The 15,360-nt window shown below is 32.7% G+C and overlaps 1 protein-coding gene across 1 annotated transcript; it reads left to right on the top strand.

The window, feature by feature from the left end:
• Positions 1-29: 29 nt before the first annotated feature.
• LOC126704675 (adenosylhomocysteinase-like) lies at positions 30-8,293 on the top strand. Its single transcript, XM_050403705.1, has 3 exons — positions 30-71; positions 7,833-8,168; positions 8,288-8,293. The coding sequence occupies exons 1-3, from the start codon at positions 30-32 to the stop codon at positions 8,291-8,293; spliced, it is 384 nt and encodes a 127-aa protein (XP_050259662.1).
• The last annotated feature ends 7,067 nt before the right edge of the window (positions 8,294-15,360 follow it).

The following is a 15,360-nucleotide window of genomic DNA, read 5'->3' as shown; positions in this document are numbered from 1 at the left end:
CAAAGCACATCAACGACAACAACAAACAGATGGCGCCTCCGCCTCAAGCAATGCTGCAACAGAGCACATTGGTCATCACATCGTGACTGTCTTCGTCTTAGTTTAAAACATCGAAGAAAAAAAAACAAAAAAATATAGTGGCTGCAAGAAAAACTAGGAAAAGAAAAATAAGAAGAACAAGATGAGAGACTGAGAAAGAGAGAATGCACTGCTGTGATGGTATCCAGCCGTTTGAAACTTTGAAAAGAATATTGACAAGTGTGAGAGACAATTGAAAATAAATTGGATGGGTAAGAAAGGGTGGTTCACGTGGGTGGGTTTGGGAAATGGGAAAGTGAATTTCAAGAAGGTTCTATGATTTTAACTACTCAAAATGTTGGCTTTATTTATAAAAATGCCATTAATGATTTTATTATTTTATTTATAAAAATAACCAAATGCTGATATGCTTACTTTTTCTAAAAGTTGAAAAAAAAAACTAATATATTGATTTTTTTTATTTTTTATATATATATGAATAATATATTTATTTATTTGTTTATTTGCGGTAACTTCGAAATAATACACTGAAATAGTCTAGTACTGAAATATTTCATTCAATTAACAAACCGAAACGAGTTTCGAAACGGTATTCATAACATTACCTTAAGGTATTTCATCTTTTTCTCTATTTAGTCTCTTACATATATGGGTTAATGGATTAATGGGTATGAGTTTCTCTCTTAGACTCTCTGTCTCTCTCTCTTTATCTGAAGACTGAAAGCAAATGAGAGTCTCTCTCTTTGAGACTTTATTTGATTGCTTAGCTTTATCTTATCACTTTATTAATATTTGCTCCTGTTTTTTACTTTATTCGTTGGTGTTGGTATTAGTGAGATACAATTAATTGTTTTTTAGTGTATTGTGATTTGTGATTGTGAATTTTTTTGATTGACTCTTGTGATTGGGGGCCATGGGGCTTGTCTGAGGTGGGGGAGGGGGGGGGGGTGGATGAGGACATGGGGCTAGGGTGGGATATTTGAATTGGGGGAAGTAAATGCACATGGGGTGTGTGCTAGTGCAACTAATAAACAATAATTTAATTAACCAATAATTAATTGGGGGAAGCAACTAATAAACAATAATTAATAATTTAATTAACCAATACATTATAAAAGACAAACAAATTAAATTATGTTAGGCTAAACAACAATTAAAAATTTTATAATTAATGAAACAACAATATAACAAATTATAGTTTATAAAAGACAAACAAATTAATGAAACAACTAAATAACAATAATTAATAATTTTATTAATATTTCAAATGAACTTATAGTTTATTGTTTATTCTTTTACTAGAATTATGGACAAATATTTGATAAGAAAACAACGTAGAAAACAATTGTAAACTTTATGTATTTGCGTATTTTTTTATTGTTATTGTTGTAAATATACAAAATTTTCTTTTTATTAAATTGTGTAATTTATGCTTGTTGGGGAACACCTTGAAAAAAAAATTCTGGAGTTACCACTGAAAATGATCAAAACTAGTCCATATTATCTTCAACCACAACATATGTTATCATGCTCTGATACAAAGATATATCTATGCTAATTAATGAACTATGATTATAGGGCTTGGTTTGGTGCAAAGTGTGTGAAAGTGTGTGGAACTTAGGTATGTGTCTGTGTCTATTTATAGATCATGAATAGGTTTGGATATATATCCCCCAGTTATTAATAGTCTTTCAATGTTAGAGACTAATAAGCTAGGGTCTTTACAATGAAAAAGAAGTAAATTGATTTTTTTTTTTTTCATTAAAGTAGTTAAATGATTAAAGAGACTAATGACCATTCTATAATAATTTGTCACCCACGTTCATGCATCAAGCAACTGAAAATTCAGTAGTGGAATAGCTAGTTACTAGTTAGGCTCTATATATGCAAATGAAAAGGATTGCAAAGCATTTTACCTTCCTCAACTAAAAGGCTGTGAAGAAAGGAGGATTTTCCTTCCCATACTACACTTGGAAGCTATTTGGCAAACTTTCTGTTTAATCTAGTGATATTATCAATTGCACATTGGGGTCCTTATATAGACATCCTTGTGTGACAGAATTACCAGAATGTCCTTTCCAAATGGAATTCGAGTTTAGATTAATAGTAAAATATCATGGTTATAACATAAGGTTTATCCTAATTATTATTAAAATATGGTTCAAATGAAGTGTCCATCTGAGAACAATTTATATAACTTTTTACTGAAAATTTTTTATTGAAAATACTATAAACAAAAAGTAAAAGAAATAAGTAGAGGACTTACGTGGGACCTAGTAGGAGGGAAAAAAACAATAAGCTGACTTATAATCAAAATTCAAACATACAACAATTGTTATTAATATGCATGAGAAAGCTATGTATGTGTATTTATAATGTAATCACTCATCAAAAAGAAAATGTATACAGTGTAACCTCTTATGTAAGGATGTTTTTCAAGAGAATCTCTATTCAATTATAATTGGAATATAATAGTATTTAGGGTTCAAAAAGAAAATGTATACAGTGTTATTTTGTGCTCCTGATTAGTATATTGAAATTACATCCTTAATTAGCCAGTAGTTTGGTACCCAATCTGGCCGAGTGTTTATTGAAGTCAAATAGGTAAAGATGATGAAAAAAACATAAAAAGCCAGCACGTGCTGAAATGTAAAGCAAGTACTATTTTTTTTTTTTTTAATTTTTTGCAAGTGGCAAGTACTATTTAAAAGGCGTCCATAGCGTGTTGCTCCAAAAAGTGATAAATTGATAATGAATCTCTCTCTCTCTCTCTCTCTCTCTCATAGAATGGATGAAACGCGTTACTTATAATTGCACTTAAATTTCTTGATGATGTGGAAAGAAGAGCAGAAGTCTTAACTCTCAATAAAAAATAAAAAATAAAAAGTAGGTAGAGTAATACTGGGACACCAATTTTAGCATAATTTTATGCCACAATTCACCACATAGCAAGTTGTAATTAGTAAAAGCGTGTCAGTGAGCCATATGGGGACACACTCTTACCAATCACAACTCACCATGTGACGAATTATGCCAAAGTTGGTGTCCCCAGCATTACTCAGATAGAAATGGAGAATCCCACTTTATTAGTACATTCTAATTAAATCCCTTACTAGTAACAAATTAAGGGTGTGTTTGGTAGAGTGAATTTTAGGGAGGATGGAAAAAAAAAATAAGAAAATGAGAAGAAAAAAATTTTCGAAAAGTATTTGATTGGGAGAAAGAGAGGAAAAAAACGTGATAAGACTTAAGCGTTTTCTCCCATGACCACCAAAATGTTTTCTCCCCAAAATGGGGAGAAAACTAAGGAAGATGGTATAATTTGTTAGATGGACAAAATGCCCCCAGTTGCTTACTTGGTCAACGTTGGCATTTTTTTTTTTCTTTGGCTTTTTTGGACACTTTGCCTCTTCCCATTTTTTCTTTTGATTTCCTGCGGCATGGGCAACGTTGACTTTTTCTTTTCTCTTTTTTGAGGGCAAAGTTGGCTCTTTTTCCTGCGACACTTTGTCTCATCTTTTTTTTTTTTTTTTTTCTTTTGATTTCCTGGGTTGTGGGGGTCACAGTGATTTTTTTTTTTTTTTTTTTTTTGGTTTAACTAGATGTGATTTTTTTTTTCTTGACATGATTTTTTTTTTTTGGCTTTTTTGTCACTTTTTTATTTTAATTGTGCATCATTTTTTAATAATAGTATTTGAGTAAATTTATACAAACTTATTTTTTCCATCCCTCCACTTGTCCACTCCTAACCAAACAAAAAGAAGGGAAATTAAAATCTTTTCTATTCTCCCACTTTTCCATCCTCCTACCATTTTCTATCATCTCACTTTTCCAGTCCTCCAACCAAATGAACCCTAAATATTCAAGTCAATTACGAATTGTCATGTCATATTAGAACATAATTCTTGGCATAATGTACATCACTAATGTAGATAAATTTCAAGATAGCTCCAAAATCACCTCTCTAAAGTCTAAACTAAGTTTTGAACACAATTATTGATTTTTTTTTTTGGGTACGTTTTTCTTTCAATGATGTTAATTGGGAAGCATTACCCTCATTGGGAAAGGTGGGATAAAAAAAATAGAATTAATAGTAGAATTTCTATGCAATGCACAGAATAATAAAAAATTATATGTGAACTAAGAAATATTTCAATAATATAATTTCAATTTAATAATAAACTAGCTTGTAACTTGTACTTACCTACCAAAAAATTGAATAACAGCCGAAAAAAAATGTTAATATTTGTATACTAAACTTGACTACATTGTTTGTAATGAATGATAGGTACAACCACTAATGTGACTCAATCTCGCATTTGTTGTATTAGATTCTACAAAGTGATCCTTGGTCATTCTAAAAAAGTAAACCAAAACATTATTTTTGTTAAGCATTTGTTAATAGTCAACAATTTCATAATCACTGCCATCATAAAATCCATCAGCTTTGATTCTCGCTACGCTCCTTGCATTACAAGTTGTATGTTAGATGTACTCATCAACCAAAAAGAATTATCTTCCTCAAAAGGGCAGTTTAGAAAACAACTATAAACCTCAATATCGAAGTATATTTCTGGCATTACACATTTAAAATTTGAATAAAGTAAATTCAACTTTCAGGTATAGTCACAGAGGGAAGAGCAAACAACCAATTCAAGCATCATTAATTTGATCCATCCCCATGCACATCAGTGTTTTTTTCACAAAGTACAAACAAGGCTCATTCCTTGGACATGGCAATTGAGGAGATCTCAGGAAATCATTCAAGGTTTGCCTATAATTAATTAGCTACAAATATGAGAATAAAGGAATAGAATCATTGAAAAAATAATCTGTGTGAACATTATTCATTCATCTAGCAAAACCAGAACTTCACGTTTAGCAAATGGACAACAACCAAAATTCAACGAAACGGAATACACTTCCTACAATACGAAAGAAAGGACAGAGCAACTTAACCGTTGTTGACATGTACTACCCAAAATTACATCCTCCCCTCTTTAGCTCACTTTCCTCTCTAGTCTCTGCCTTATGACTACATGATTTTCATTTATTAGCTTTACTTTGATATATTGATCATGTTTATAGTTTTTTTTTTTTTTTTTTTTGAGAAATAATCATGTTTATAGAATTTTATTGTAGATACTTATGTCCAATCTCTTCCAATTGACCTTATGAGATACTTCTTTTTTTTAATTATTTGACTATGAGAAAAACATAACTTTGCTAAATTTAAGCATGTTGCACCCTTTGAATTTTTTAATGTTGTTGTTGGATGCTTTATGATCAAACTACCCCGATAAAGGAAAAGTTCTTTCTTTCCCCATGTATGGTTTTTTTTTAACAAAAGATAAATATTTTGTTGATTTTTAACATAATTTTTGTTATTGTTATGCAATAAATTTGTTTCATGTTTACATTTTTCAAATAAGATATGAACAACCAAATTTTGAGATCATGATCAAATTTTTCACTGAAATTTTTGTTTGAACCAATCATATATTTTTTTCTTTTAAGAAGATCTAAATTAGTTTTAAATGGATTGGAAGTGGTTACAAATGTAATTTTAATATAATTGGCCCTTTGGGTTTGTTGATGTTGTCTTTGTAGAGATAGAAGCGTACCTATCCATTCCTATTGGTTAATAAAATACTTTGTATTCATTAATAAAAAATGGATTCCTCGATTTTTGCAATATGGTAAATACATGCATCTAAATTAAAAAAATTAAATTTAACATGATACAAAATTAGAATCCAATTCAAATTTAATTTCGATTTTAATTAAATTTTCTCTATGCCTTGATTTTTATGTAACATACCAAAAAAAAAAAAATTAATTTTACCCATTTGTAAAGTTATGCGTAGGGAAGAGTAAAACATGGATATAGTTTAAAAAGTTTAGCATCTTGTATAAAATGAATTTTCAATAATGAATAAATTGTTCTTATATCTCGTGTTTAATTCTTTTTAATAAATTAGGGTTAAAGTCAAGGGCAGTGCTAGCTTATGTTTAGGGGTTCAATTGAACCCCTTGACTTGAATTTTTTTAAATATATATAATTTTTTTTATTAGTTTAATTTACTCTTAAAAATATTTTTGCACACCTTGGCTTAAATCTTGCACACCCTAACCATATGTCAGCTCAGCCCGAAGCCAAACAACAAAACAAATTAGCTCATCCCAAAATTAACCAAACAACAATACAAATCACAGACCTCTCTCTCTCTCTCTCTCTGATCTTTTACCTCATGAATCTCATCTCATCTCTTTTCTCTACCTGACTATCTCTTCATCTCCGACTATAATAGTAAAAGTGAGTGTTTGTGAGTTATGAGTATCTTTCTTTATAAATTTCTATTATATGTGTGAGTGTATGTCTAATATTGATTGTGTGTGTGTTATTTTTTTTATTTTTTTGTTATAATGTTATTTATGTAAATGTGCGTGTGTATATTATAAATATAATATAATTTTATATAATTTAATAATTGGAAAATAAAGAGAATTTATTACATGTATGTGTGTATTGTTATCATATTATAATAACTTTTTGTTGGACCGTGAGCTGTGTCATTCCACTTTAAAATCAATTGGTGATGAAGAAGACACACTCAAATCTTTTGTGGCATTCAAAATCACACTACATGGGCCTGTTTTTAAAGTGGTTGTAGGGAGTCAAATTGTGACCCCTCCCCCCCCCCCCCCCAAACACTTTTTGTTATAAAGTTTCAAGAAAAAAATAGTAAAGTTAGTGATTGTTTAAACATTTTATTGGTTAACAGCAAAAAAAATAAAATAAAATAAAATAACATTTTATTGGTTAAGTAGACACTTAGTGTAGATATAAATGTGACTGTGTGGGCCAATTTAATTTAGGTTGAGTTTTGTCATTTAGTTTAAAATATTTTTATTTCTCTGTTAAAAAAATTTTAAAATATTTTTTATGGAAATAATGACAATTGATAATGAACTAATTTGTAATAATTCCAAAATATGAAAACTCGTAAAAAAAATTGTAAAACATCATGTATTTGTCTTCTTCTTTTTTGATGAAAACTTGTTATATTTAAATTATCTTTTTATTAAATTTTGTTTAATTTAAGTCTTTTAATAACCATTGAAAAAAATTCCTAGAACAGTCTGATTAGAAGGGTTACAAAACTACTGGTGTAACCCAGCTATGGTGATCAGTCTGCTTAGAAGCATCATTGGCCACATCAAATACATTAAACACCAAACGAGAATACATTCGGTCAGGCTGTGGCATAAAACACTAGTTTTACACCAGCCAATGGAATCCTGCCACATTATCTTCTTTTAACTTATCACTTAAATCCCTCTCCAAACAGAGAACAGATTAAGAAAGGCGAAAAGCACATTTTAGTCCCTACATTTTTAGGCGATTCTCATTTTAGTCCCTATATTTTATTTTTACCGCTTTTAATCCCTATCTTGAAAAACGCTTCTCATTTTGGTCCCTGCCGTTACTCATTTAACAGAAATATCCTACGTGGCAAACGGTCCAACAGTAAATGCTGACGTGTCTATTAAAAAAATATTTGCATTTTTAAAAATGCCACATCAGCAATTTAATTTTTGAAAAAAGCCACATTAGATAAAAATAATATAAAATTTTCTAACCTAATTATTTTTTAAAAAAAGAAAAGAAATTAGTTAAATTTTTTTTTTTTTTCCTTTTTTTTGGAAGAACATGAGGAACGTGTTCTTCATTTTCTCCCCCAACTAAGGTTGCCCAGAAAATTAAAAACAATATTAGAAAAGAAAAATAGAGCAATCAGAGATGGGTTAAGGCCAATCTCATAGTCGATGACGGTGGTGACACCACTCTGCTCATCCACGAGGGCGTTAAGGCCGAGGGGTTGTTTGAGAAGAACGGGACTCTTCCGGACCTAGCTTCCACCGATAATGCCGAGTTCCAGATTGTGTTGACCATTATCAAAGATGGGTTGAAGACAGAACCCAAGAGGTACCACAAGATGAAGCAAAGATTGGTTGGTGTGTCTGAAGAGACAACCATTGGAGTTAAGAGGCTTTACCAGATGCAGGCCAATGGTACCCTCTTGTTCCCTGCTATTAACATCAACGACTCCGTCACCAAGAGCAAGGTAATAACTAAAAACATTGTCTTTTGACATTTTCGTTTAGATCTGTGTCTGTCTTTTTTAGATTAGATTTTGATTTGATTAAGTTCTAGATCTAGTTTATCTTTTGGGTTTTGCATCAGATCTGATATGGAAATGCTCTGTGTTCTATTCGTGCTTACTCTTTTGCTATTTTGATAACTTGACTGAAAAGAGAACACCAGAAATGATTGTTAAAATTTGAATCTTTGCTCTAGTTTTATTTGGTCTCCAAGAATGGTGTAGTCTAAAAATAAATTTGTAATGCAATACAAATGAAGAAAATGCAATACATTAGATTCCTTAATTACATTGGCTAAGAAAATGCAAGAAAAGAAAAGTAAATTTTTAATTTTTAATTTTCTGGGCAAGCTTAGTTGGGGAAGAAAAATGAAGAACACGTTCTTCATGTTCTTCCAAAAAAAAAAGGAAAAAAAATTAATTTAACTAATTTCTTTTCTTTTTTAAAAAAAATAATTAGGTTAGAAATTTTTATATTATTTTTATCTGATGTGGTTTTTTTTTTTAAATTAAATTGCTGACGTAGCATTTTTAAAAATGCAAATATTTTTTTTAATATTATTTGTATAGACACGTCAGCATTTACTGTTGGACCGTTTGCCACGTATGATATTTCTGTTAAATGAGTAACGGCAGGAACCAAAACGGGAAGCGTTTTTCAGGATAGGGACTAAAAGCGGTAAAAATAAAATGTAATGACTAAAATAAAAATCGCCTGAAAATGTAGGGACTAAAATGTACTTTTCGCCATTAAGAAATGTTCCCTCCCTTTCTTTCTTTTCTTATATCACTTTTCCGACCCCATCTTCATCCACTGAACAACTAAACAAGCAACTCAAGCTGAACTCTTCATCTTCATCTTCTTCGAAAGCACTCGTTGTCCTCCAAGCCGTCCGATCTGTCCTCCCACTCCAAATCCAAGCCTTCAAATCCCAACTTAGCCACAATGGTGAACACGTTCATGGAGAAGAAGCCATCATCTTCTTCGTCGAGGGCGGTGAAGATGGTGATTTCGTTGGATGTGATTGCAGAGGACTTAAAGAAGACGGCGAGGAAAGGAACGAGCTTCAAAGGCTTGTATAAGAAGCTGTTTGGGACTGGGAATGAAACGACAGTGTTTGACTGTAAGAAAAGAAGGAGGTGAAGGCTTTCACTGAGGTGAAGGAGAACACTTCTGGTTATGAATAAGGAGCAAGAGATGGAGATTTCTCAACTTAAGTTCATGCTTGAGGAGAAGAGCACAGAGGTCAGTGATGGGTCTTTTTTTTCTTTTCTTTTCTTTTTTGAGAAATGCTCTGTTTGGATTGGGAGAGGGGGGGGGGGGGAAGAAAAGAAAGAAAGTGGGGAATTTAAGAGAACATTTTGTAATTCGCTTTTTGTTTGGAGATGGATTTAAGTGATTAGTTAACAAGGATGACATGGCAGGATTTTATTGGTTGGCGTAAAACCAGTTTTTTTTTACGCCACAGCCTGCCCGAATATATTCTCTAATCAAAATATACTTAGGTTTTTTTGGCGAAAGGATAAACTTTATAGAAGCCAAAACGCCGGCAAAAAAAAAAAAAAAAAAGAGGACTGCCTTACATACAGAGTAGATAGAGTTAATCCTTGCTGCTGAAGAAACTGCATATCCTCCATCCTAGTTTTTACCAACATTAGTAATAAAATCTAGTGGACCAAACTCCAGTTATTTTAAGCATTTTTTTTTGCATTTTTTATTTCTCTCTTTAAATAACACCCCAAATATATATAGTAAAAAATGGTCCGGTTAATGTATGTCTCCTTAGGATATATGTTAAGCAAATTTTATGAAAATTTTTATGAAAAATTGAAATAACTATCAAAAAAGTCTGTCCATAAAAATTTTGAAAAATAGTTTTACTAATGTATGTTCTAAAAGTATTCGTTAGTAAAACCCATTAAAAAAAAGTATTGGCAGTCAAATTTTAAGTGGAGCTATTTTAGTAATTAAGCCCCACACCCACGAGAAAATCTGCCTTGTTTTCATTGCATGTTTCCTCTCACTTCCTCTCCCTCACATGGGGTCAGGAAGCATACAACTAGGGTTCACCCTCATGTGAAGAAGAGGAAACATACAACATAAACACAGTATACCCTCTCCACACCCACACCCACACTATCCCTACTTCCTCTGACATGTTTTTTTGACTCCCTTCATTTTTCAGCCACCAGCTCTCTCGCTCTCCGTCCTCCATCACACACACAAAGGGACACTCCTCTCCACGTTCTCATTGGCACCCATAGCTTCCATCCTTCTGAGTTTCTGCCTCTGTTAGTGACAATTCATGGAGGAGGAAGCTCTTGACTTTTAGCCAACCATCCCTTAGAGGTAAATCCTCCTTTTGTTTTGGGTTGGAAGCATGGGTATAAATAGTGTTCATGGGCTGAAATGTTATGTGCTCTTAACCAAAAAAAAAACAAAACCAAAAAAAAAAAAAGGAGAAGTTTTGGTTTCGAATAGGATTGGAGCACATGTGAAATCCAATCTTACTATCTATGATTCCCTCACGTTTTGGTCACCTTCTTCCTTGCTCTTGAATTGTTTAAGATCTATTTTGGAGTTCTTGAAATGGGTTTGAAGTTTTAGGTTTGGATTTGAAGTGGGTGTGTTATATCTGGTGTTGTGAGGTGTGTAGGGGTTTCCTTGAGTGAAATGGATTTCTTGCTATTGCATTTTAGTTATAAAAATAAATAATTCTACTACTAATCTATGAGTTAAATGTTAAATTGATGGCGTTGGGATTGATGCTTGACACTTTGACGTGTTTAGTATGCACATACCAAATCTCATGTCAAAATGGTGTCGTTTGGCCCTATTTAACTAATATACAAAATTATTATGCCGTGCTATCAAACTAGTAAACTCTACACATTTTGTAATTGGGAATTCCTATTTTTTGCCATAGACTTAATTTGGAGGTCTAAGATGGTTTTAAGGAAAGCTAATACATTTATCCTTCATGTGAATCAAGTTTTAGAGTATTTCAATTAGTATTAAAATTATAATGAATTTTCTATTGGGATCTTGAATCTGTCATGGATAGATTTGAGTCAACTGCAGTATGTGATTTTTAATAAATTATAAAATAAAAAAAAAATCTTTTTAAGCCAAATTTTTCTATGGTGCATTGTATACGTATAAGGGTACGTTGCCTTAAATTTTTGAATTAATCGGATAACTTTTCATGGACCAAACAAATTTTACAAAAGAGCTAACCTATTGTGTAATGAATCTAAGAATCTGAAAGCTCGACGATTATGTAGAGAATTTGTGGAATTTACTTCAAAACTTTGTTGAGTGGATTGGCTTGTAATTTCAAGTGTTTTCTTTGACATGTGGTTTACTTTGGTGATTTTAATTGTGGTTTGGTTCAATCATTTAGTACCCAAAGGGAAACTCTTGAGATATGCTACCTTTATTTTGAAGTGGCGTGTTTAATGTTATGCTTATATACGCACATTGCTTGCAATAGAGAATTAAAATGCTTTAGTATTGTGTTAAGGCATTATGAGTTCTTGAATGCTTGTTTGGTTCCTGTTTGGGAAGGGGTACTTGTCTTAGGATGGTCAAGTTAGGCTTTAGTGCCCTTGGATGATTTTAGAGGATCTTTTATTTTGGAGACAAATGTGATGGTAAACTTTGCAATGGGCCTTGTTATTGATAGGCTTGATCCTTGTATTTCTAGGTTCCGAGATTTTTGGTGATGGACCTAGTGATTGGATTGCTTGATTTGGTCGTGCATAGTTGAGGTAAAATTGGTTGGTGTTTCGAGGTAAGTAGCTTCTCAATAGGGTTTTTAGAAAAATAATCACATGACATAAAACATTATTTTTCGATTAAACACATTTTGAAAAATTATTTATGGAACTGTGTTTTCCTAAAAAGTGTTGTGTTGTTACCCTATTATATATGATTATCTATGAAAAGCGCATCATGTTTGATATTGCATATGGAGAAATGCATGAATATTTGACATAGAAAAGACAAGTATCTTTGAATTCATTTGATAATGGATTTCATGGATTTATGGTATTATTTGGAAATACTAAAGATGTTTTATCTTAACCAGTATTATTTGAGAAATCGATAGAAAATCTTGTTAACAAAGAATGAATTTGAAAACTTTACAAACTTTATGGAAATTGTGATTATTTAAGGTTTTTCTAAAACTATTTGGAAATAAACTATGTATTTCAAAGTACATGTAACTTGTGAGCTTTACGTTGTTTTAATCTTATGCCATGACATGTGTGATTGATCGGTGATCATTTGACTTGATTTCCGTAGTCTTTGTGGCAACGGTATAAGATCAAGGTCAGAGTCTTTTCACTTTGGATGACACATCCTTCCTCACTGTCCATGGGGGGAGAGGCAAAACCTTAAGGGTATGAGTGAGGCTCCTTCCCATAGGGCCAAGAGACTATATACCAGAGAAGACAATATCATGTCAATTGTGATATCATGACAATGTCTATGTGGTAGTATAGTCTCTTTGTGACATTTTGCCTTTGTTTGATTTCCTGGTTTTTGGTTTTGGAAATGTGTTATTTTCATGGAAATTATTTTTATAAGTTTTGTGCAATTTTGTATAATCATTCTTGTCATCTTATCAATGAGAATGATTTTGTAGTATCCAATTGGAAATTCCCAAATTATGGCATGTTTTGTAAAATGCTTATAATCATGAAACTTATATTTTCCCCACCCCTATTAATTATGCTATTTATTGGTTTTTAACTCATCCCACTCTTTAACAGTTTTACAAATCAATTAACCATATCTTGGGCATGGAGCTTACTTTATTGGTGGTGATTACAATACTATGCTAAATTGAGAGATTTGTGCTATAAATTTTTGGTGACTTGCTAAATTTAACGAGGCCACAATTAATCCTATTGTAGGTTGGGGGTTTGTTAGCCTTGGGCATGGCAGGTCTTGATTTTGCTGTTGAGGTAGTGTATCCTAAGGAGGATCTTGACTTTGTGTTGATTCATTTGAAGCTTTGGAATTTCACGTGTATTTGGAGAGACATGATTTATTGTTTGTAAATGTGTTATAGAGCTCTCACTTATATTGTTGAGATTTTAGCAATTTTTTAATATTTTAACATGTAGGTATATTTTTTACTTGATGGGGGGAAATATATATCCCTTACAGTTTATCTTGAAGGTTCGACATCTTATGCTTTAGACCCTTTTGGGTTTTGAGCATGACACCATTAACCTTTGTTCATCATATATTTGGAATTTTTGGCTTGACTCCCCATAAATAAACACTTGCCAAGGGAGATTTAGGCAAATCTTGCATTTTTTGCTCTTGTTGCAAAATGTCCTAGACAACCTTTTATTCCCAATAATAATGATTACCATATATGCTAAAATCTCTACTTAGTATATCAAACATGCCCTTAGAATTTAGAATAGTCTAATTTTTTTTTTCCCTTAAGGTTTAGAATACTTTCTTTATTTGGAGAATTTTAAATTAGAATACCATTTGTAATGAATCTGCACCCAATGCCTATAAAAATCCAATCTTTTTTTTCTTATTATTAATTCTCTAATTACAAAAAGAAAAGAGTTTTTTTTTTTTTTTTGGTGAAAATATGCTTCATTACAAACTAAGCAGCAGCAATAACATCAGAACAAGCCCTATTAAAAAACATCACATTGAGGCCATCCTCAACATCAATTAAGTCCACAAGCGGACTATCAAAGGTAGAAAAATCAGCATCTAGACAATAGCTCATTCTAGCAAGACTATTCGCACACTTGTTCGCCTGACAAAAGCAATGCTTAATACAAAACTGCGAAATGCGAGAAATCAAAAGCTTGCAATCATCCAATAGAGGCGATATGACATTATTCACATAGGAAGGATTTCCTAAGGCATCCACAATAGACTTGGCATCAAGTTCAACTTCAAGAGCATTAATGTTGAGATTGCTGCATAAAAGAAGACCTTCCCTTAAACCCCACAGTTCAGCGGCAAAACTGTTTTTCATGCCAATACTCCTACTAAAACCCATAACCCACCTACCTGCATCATCCCTAATCACCCCTCCACAACCTGCCAAACCTGTGTTACCACAACAGGAGCCATCCATGTTGAGCTTCCACTAGCCTTGAATCGGCTTCTCCCATCTAATCCTCTTCAAAACATTACGGGACAACAACCTTGGAGAGGAAAGGCAATGAAAAAATTCTACAGCTTGGTTTACAATCACCAAATCTAGCTTCAGGTTCCTACTTTTGCCATTGAAGACCACATTGTTTCTACTCTTCCAGACATTTCACACAGTAAAAGGAAAAACAACATTCCAAGGAGGTTGAGTAGCACCTAAACTGTGCTTAAATTTACTATTTAACATCAGCCAATCTTGGAGGTTGCTACTCCAAAAGGCTTGATTAGAGGGTAAAACCCCCAATTGATTCCACAGGCATCTTAAAAGAGGGTAGTCTCTCAGGGCATGTAAAATGCTTTCAGCTCCTTCCTAGCATAAAGGGCAAGTAGTATCATGACTAACACCCCTCCTCTCAAGGCAAACCTTAACTCCAATGCTGTTATGGGCGCACTTCCAAAGAAAGGTTCTAATCCTTGGAAGAGTATTCACTTTCCAAATCCAACGAGCTGGGAAAGGATCTATACATTCATCCCCCATGGCAATCCTATAAGCACTCTTCAAATCAAAGGTGCCTTTAGGAGACCCCGACCAAGTCAACTTATCAACACCTCTACTCAACAACGTCACAAGGGTTGCTTGAATCAACCTTTTAACCTCAACAGGAAGTTCAAAGGGAATCTTCCCCCAATCCCAACCCGTGTCTATCATAAAGTCTTTAACTTCTAGCTGGCTAGCCTCCCTCATGATAGAACCCTGAATCAAACCTCTAAGAGAACCCCCATTTGTCCAATTGCTTTACCACACATTAAGCCCACTATCCCTACCAACCATCCACCTGCTACCCTTATTGAAAGTGTCCATACCTTTTTTCATCGCAGCCCAAATGTGAGAACAAGAAAGCCTATTAGCATTGGTAGCAACTCTTCTTCTCGAATTACAATATTTTAGATTCAAAACTCTAGCCCAAGGAGCCTCCTTTTCAGTATAGAACCTCCAATTAAGCTTAGAAAGGA

Source organism: Quercus robur, chromosome 11 (genome assembly GCF_932294415.1).
Source record: "Quercus robur chromosome 11, dhQueRobu3.1, whole genome shotgun sequence".
NCBI classification, from domain to species: domain Eukaryota; kingdom Viridiplantae; phylum Streptophyta; class Magnoliopsida; order Fagales; family Fagaceae; genus Quercus; species Quercus robur.
Note: the sequence above shows the minus strand (reverse complement) of the source record. Positions and strands in the feature narration are given on the sequence as shown.